We start from the raw sequence: 6,225 nt of genomic DNA, 5'->3' as shown, positions 1-6,225 counted from the left end.
CAGCTTCAGCACAAGCAGGCCTCCCACCCTCAGGAGCCAGGTCTGCAGCGGCTCACACCTGGGTGGTGGCAGCCGCACGGGGCCACCCCACCCCCAGTACAGCAAGACTCATGGCTCTGGGCAGTGCAGGGCATCCCAAGGCGCCTCAGCCCTCAGCTGCCCGGAGCCTCTCGTCAGGTCTGCACTGCTCGTCCAGCGAGGATGTCCTCCTTCGTCCAGCTCTGGCTCCGGGCACTGCCAGCCCCTCCCGCCTTACACCCTCCCCACTGCAGAGGCTTCCAAACACACAGAAATTCCAGGAGCCCCAGGCCCCTAAGCAGTGCCGGGCCCCAGGCTGGCTTTCCCTGGGCCTCGCCACGCAGAGTCTGAGTGGTGGGTGCCCATAGGGAGCGGGCAGGGGGCCAGCACTTGGGGAAGCCGCACCAGCCACATGACAGCAGGGCCCAGGAGGGCGCTTCAGAGGTAGAAGAAGTTACATCAGTTTCTACAAACATATAAAATTCACGTCAGTGCACATGTGCAGAGCAGTGAGATCCCAGGCTGGAGGGACAAGGCGGCCCAGGGCAGGCCCACCCACCAGGGCACCTGGCCTCCAGCCTGGGGGGAGGACACATCTGCCCCCCAGTGGCCTTCAAGGGCCCCACTGAGCTGCACATTGGCCTGGAGAGGGCTCCGGGCAGCTCTGCCCCAGCCTGGCAGGCACACCAGTGCCGCTGCTCACCTCAGGGGCGGCAGGGTTCCACACACAACTACCCCGCACACCCTTCCTGCCATGTCTACCAAGTCCTGGCAGCAACAAAGAAAGGCCAAGCATCCCACCACCCACAGGGCAGTGCAGCCGGGGAAGAGGTCACTCAGGGGCACAGGTGCCACCAGAATGGAAGAGGGCCACACTGCCCAGGACTCTCAGAACCCCCAGGACGGGGATCTGCTATGAGCCCAGCTCAGGTCAGTATCAACGAGACACTGGCAGTCCCTGGGCCTCCAGGCCCTGCCCTGGCGTTGGTGGGCTCCAACAGCCAGCCCCAAGCACCCTTAACCTCAGGAGCCCAAGGCTCCAAAGGCACAGGACCAAGGGAAGCTGGCGGCACCCCGACATGACACTCCCAAGACCTGACTCCACCTGGCCCGCCCTGCCCCTCCTGCCCCCAGCCAAACCCAAACCAAACCAAAAGAGGAAAAAGGCACAACTGTTTGTTTCCATTTTGCTAAAACACTTTACGTCTGTCTGTATATTCCAGATTAACAAAATCTGAGCTGCAAGAAAATAGGGTGCCGATTTCTGTACAGTCTACAAAACTCCCATCCCCGAGCAGGGACCGGGCACCTCCAGGGAGGAATGTACAGGGGAGTGGGGTCTGTACAGTGCTCTGCACACCTCAATTGCTAACGGGACAAAAGGCCCTCGGACGCGGGGCTTCTCCGTCCCCTCGCTCGCTTCTGAAGCCTCGTGAGGAGCATCCCTCAGTGGCCCTGCACGTGGCTTTGGTGCCTGGGACCCAGTTCCGTGGCCCACCTGCCTGCCACACCCCCTCCCCAATTCCCCACACAAAGGGGTCTGGGCAAGTGTTTCTTCTTCTCCTGCCACCAAAGCCAGGTCCACCTCTAGGCTGGATGTGCGACCTGTGTCACCCTCCTCCTCTGTCTCCCCTTCCAGGCCACCTCCCCACCCAGGGCAGCCCCTGCCTATGACCTCAGGAAGGAGAGACAAGGAGCATGGCCAGCGGGAGCCGAGGTGGCCAACCCTCTTCCCAGCCCAAGGCAGCGCCCTGCCCCTCCTCCCAGAGGCTGCAGACTCCCTTGCCCCCCACCCTGCCCACCCTGCAGGCCAGGGCTGGGAGGTGTGCTCCATGGTGGGAAATGACGCCCAGTCAGGGTTTCCCTCCAGGTCTCCAACAGCAAAACGCTCCACCCACCCGGCCACCCACCCCCATCACACTGGGCCAGAAACTGTGTCTTACGGTACAAACTACCGTTTTGTCCCAAGAATTAAAGTCATGCAGAGTGCTATTCTGTCTAAATAACTTATTAGAAAATGGGTTGGTTTCAGGCTGGGAGAAGCTGTGGGCTGGGCGCTGTTGACAGCAGCCTGGGCTGGTAAGATTCACAGGGTGGACCGTCAGCCAGAGGCAGGAGGTCCCCAGGGAAATCTGGGAGATGCCACCGTGATCCAGTGGGCACTGGGGAGAGGGGTCCCATGGACCCCCACCCCGGCAGTGCCATGGACGCCATGGGAGCCACCCAGGTGATGACACCAGCCAGCCCAGCCCAGGCAGGGGAGGGGCCGGAGCCAGAGGAAGGGAGGGCATCAGAGCAAAGCAGGCGTGGACAGAGCCGGGCGGTGCGGGGCAGACCAGGCCCTCCAGGGGGTGGGGGCAGGGACAGGCCCTCCCATGGCCAGCTCGGGGCCGGGGACAGGGGTGCTCACCAGCCCGGGTCTCCGGGCAGGGCGGCAGGGCGGGGCTGTGTGCATGCGGCATGCTCAGCCGGGCCACACCCTCGGCATGCGCGGAGCAAAGCAGCGCCATGGCCAGCTCGGGCCTCCACGGGCAGTGGCGCTGGGGCCGCAGGCGGGGCCGGAGCCTGGCCCCGGGCTCTGTTGCGAGGTTCTGTGCTTGGTGAGCGAGGCTGGGCCTTCCCCAGTGGCGGCGGGCAGGGCAGTGTCGTGGACAACTGCGGTGGTCCAAGATGCCACTCTTCATGTGGCAAGCCGCCCGGGCAGGTGGGGAAGGGCGAGGGGCTGTGGCGACAAACAACCCACCCCCACCAGTGTCGCGGAAGAGCAACAGCCCCGCACCCCCCAGAACCAGCCAGACAACCGCAGAATGTTGAAAAGGGAAAACCCAACCCAAACGCCAGGTGAGCGTCTAAAAGCAGAGGCCGCGCCGGGCGGCGGGCAGGCGGGCACAGGCGGACAGGGCGGCCGGGGTGGCGGGCGGGTGAGCGCTGGCGGTCACTCCTCGCGCAGCTGCAGGCGGTAGCGGTGGTAACGGACCTGGAAGAAGAGGCGCTCGGCCAGCGAGAGGGTCATGCCAGGCAGCACGTAGTGGTCACTGGCGCCCATGTGTCTGAAGCCCAGCGACTCGTAGAGCTTGTGGGCGGCCACCTTGACGGCCGTCGTGCCCAGCACCACCGCGGAGTAGTTGTGCACCACGGCGAACTCCAGCACCTTCCGGCCCAGCGCCTTGGCGATGCCCTTGCCGCGGAAACGCGAGTCCACAGACATCCGCAGCAGCTCCACCGTGTTGTCCTCCTCGTGAGCCCGTGCGGCCACAATGCCCACCACGTTGCCATCCAGCACGGCCACCCAGAAGCAGGAGCCTGCAGGGGACAGGGTGGTCAGGGACACCCAGTGAGGAAGGCTGGGGAGACCCCTCCATCTCTGGGGTGAGACAGGGCCAGGGGCTGGTAGGGGTCCCCTCCAGCCAGACACCAAGTCAGGGCAGTGGGACACCCAGTCCCGGCAGCCCCCCAGTCCCAGCTCTGCCAGAGCCAAGGGAGGGGCAACCACTATTCAGGACAAGCAGGTAGAGCCCCCCTCTAGAGCTCCTTAAGCGGAGAAAGCCAGCCCAACACCTGTTACCCAATAGCCCAACAGCCAGGACCCACTCAAGCCTGGAGGCTGCGCTGCTCAGAGTGGTGGTCAAAGGCCCGAGTCCCTCCTCTGAGACCAACAGATGGGGCAGGCTTTGCCTAGTCAGGCCCCTGCCCTGCCCAGCTACTCCAGACCCAAATGCCTCGATGGCCTGGGCCACCCTGAACAGGCCATGGTGCAGCCAAACTGCTGTGGCTCCTGGCCACCCAGGTTCACCTGGGCCATCACGGCCAACTCCAGCACCCACACCAGAGGGCTGCGAGGGGCAGCGGTCAGCAAAGTGCGTCCAGAAGGCTCCCTGCAGCCCAGGGGAGCTTTCCCATAAATCCAAGTGGGGGACGGCGGGTGGCCCCTCTGGTCCCAGCCTCTCCTGGCAGTAAGCCAAGTGGCCAGGCCACCACCCCATCCACAGCACAGCCCAATTCCCGCCTCAAGTCAGGTATGAAGCCAGGAGGTGGCGGTCGTCGGGGAGGGGAACCGGCAGGGGAGAAGAGGTGCAGGAGCAGGTGGGGGCAGTTGTGGGAGGGAACCTGCAGGCACAGGCTACAGGGGAAGCCTGGCCGCCTCCAGCAGCCAAAGGCAGAGGTGGCACCCAGAGACCTCTCTGAAGACGAAGGGGTTGGCCAGTGGAGGACCACACAGGCTGCCTGTGGCCCCTCTGGCCTCCTCCTCAAGGAGGCTCTGCACCTGCCCCCAGCCCCAGGAAGCCCTCCCATCCCTCCCCATTGCCCCTCTGCGCAGCCACCAGCCCGCTGGCTCCATGAGGGGAACCTCCGTCTCCTTCAGTGCTGGATGCTGAGGTCTGGCAGGCCGTTAAGGGGGTACTGAGGGCCCTTCAAGGAGAAGTAGCCCAGGGGGAGACACCGGGCACTGCTGCCAGTGCCACGGCCCTGAGCAGCTCAGCCCTCCAAGCTCTGTGCAGCTCCAGAGTTCCCAGGAAGACTGCCCCTTCTCGGTCCCCTGTCCTGGAGCCCCTGGGGTCTTCCACGCCCAACTCCCCCATCTCCCTACCCACACAACACCTCCACCTCTAAGGAGGAGGTCCTGGACCAGTACCCCTCCCACCAGCTGGCCTGCCCACCACCCAGGGGTTCTGCCTCTACCTACCCATGCAAGACCAGACAGAGGTCAAGCCCATCCCAGGAATAACAACCCCCAACACCATGTGGCCCTGGGCACACCTCACTCCTCCCAGGACTCGGTTTGCCCATGTGTACAAGCAGCTCCCAGATATCCAGCATGGACCATCAGCAGCTATCCAGCCTCTGCCCTTATGGGGTGTTCCTGCAGCCCTGCCAGCTACCCCTCCACTCCCTCACACCAGGGAGGCCACAGCCCAGAGCGAGAAGGCCATGCCCCGTGTGCCCACCAGAGCCCCCTTTGTTGCTGTGGCCTGTGCTTCCTCATGGCCCATTTCCCCGCCCAAGCAGAGGTTGGCCAGGGCTCAGGGTTGCTCAGATGCTCCGTTTGGGTTTAGGAAAGGGTCAAGGAGAGCAGCAGGCACCAAGGCTGTGGGGCAGGGGTAGAGCACGGCAGCCAGCGATGCTGGAGCCGCTGCCCCTCCCCTGACACTGACCGGGATCCTGACAGACCCTGCCCAACCCTTTGGGCCCATTCTGTCCCTCTCATTGGCCTACAGACCCTCCAGGACCGGAGAGAGCCTTCTACCCCAGAGGGCAGAGTCCTTGCCCCTGGGGCACCTGGCATGGGGGAACCGATGTGGCTCAGCGGCTGGGGGCCAGCCCGGGGTGGAGAGCAACCCCCAGCCCCGCTAGAGCCCAGTCCCAGCCCCTCCAGTTACAGAAGGCCACAGGGGCTGGGACAAAACCCTCCAGCTAAGTGGCCCAGAGATCAGGCCACAAGTGAAGGCCAAGACTCAAGGTCAGGTCCCCTGCCCCCACCCCATCCTCTGTGCCCCAATAGGGCCCCCAGCCCCTGCCACACAAGTCCCCTCCCCCCAGGGCCCTGGCACTGCAGGCAACCCCAGCACCACAAGGCACGCCAGATAGGACCCACAGAGCCCAGCGGCCCTTGCCCCACCGCAGCAGACACCAGGGAGACACATCCAGAGCAGGGAATGGTGGAGTCACTGCGTCGCAGAGCCAGCTCAGGTCACTCAGCGGGAGGAGCTGACCCTGCCTCCCCCAGCCCCGCTGACACTGGAGGCCTCGGTCACCCAGAAGGCTCAGGTCACAGGGGCCCCGGCCCAGGCCCACCCACGCTGGCCCTCGCCCAAACCTGCCCCGAGGTTGCTGGAGTGGGTGCACCCGAGGGCTGTCTGGGGCGGAGGGCGGGGAGGCGCAGGAGCGAGACTCACCAGGCGGCTTCATGTAGTACTGCTCGATGTCCGCCATGTCCGTGTGCAGCGCGCACTCCAGGTAGGCACGGATCACCTTGCGGCTATAGTAGTAGCGCAGGCCCAGCAGTGCGGCCGGCACCAGGCACGTCAGCAGCAGCGAGCGGCTCACGGCGAAGCACAGCGCTGCGGGCAGAGGGCGCGGGTCAGCGGCGCGGCGGGGGGTCCCCAGGCCCTGGGAGACCCCGCGCCAGGCCGCGCTCCGGGTGGAGGAGCCGGGGTCATCTCGGATGCTTTCCACTTCTCCCTATTTCCAGGCTTCCTGCGGTAAAGA

The 6,225-nt window shown here is 65.1% G+C and overlaps 1 protein-coding gene across 1 annotated transcript; it reads right to left on the bottom strand.

The window, feature by feature from the left end:
• Positions 1-1,203: 1,203 nt before the first annotated feature.
• NAT8L (N-acetyltransferase 8 like) lies at positions 1,204-6,218 on the bottom strand. Its single transcript, XM_017876237.1, has 2 exons — positions 5,913-6,218; positions 1,204-3,321 (listed from the first exon to the last, which is right to left on the bottom strand). Exons 1-2 carry the CDS (start codon positions 5,947-5,949, stop codon positions 2,954-2,956), a joined length of 405 nt encoding a protein of 134 aa, XP_017731726.1. The 5' UTR covers positions 5,950-6,218; the 3' UTR covers positions 1,204-2,953.
• Between the last annotated feature and the right edge of the window lie 7 nt (positions 6,219-6,225).

This window comes from Rhinopithecus bieti, unplaced genomic scaffold (assembly GCF_001698545.2).
Source record: "Rhinopithecus bieti isolate Rb0 unplaced genomic scaffold, ASM169854v2 scaffold_9581, whole genome shotgun sequence".
In the NCBI taxonomy this organism is placed as follows: Eukaryota; Metazoa; Chordata; class Mammalia; order Primates; family Cercopithecidae; genus Rhinopithecus; species Rhinopithecus bieti.
The sequence above is the reverse complement of the archived record's forward strand: the minus strand, read 5'-3'. Positions and strand labels throughout refer to the sequence as shown.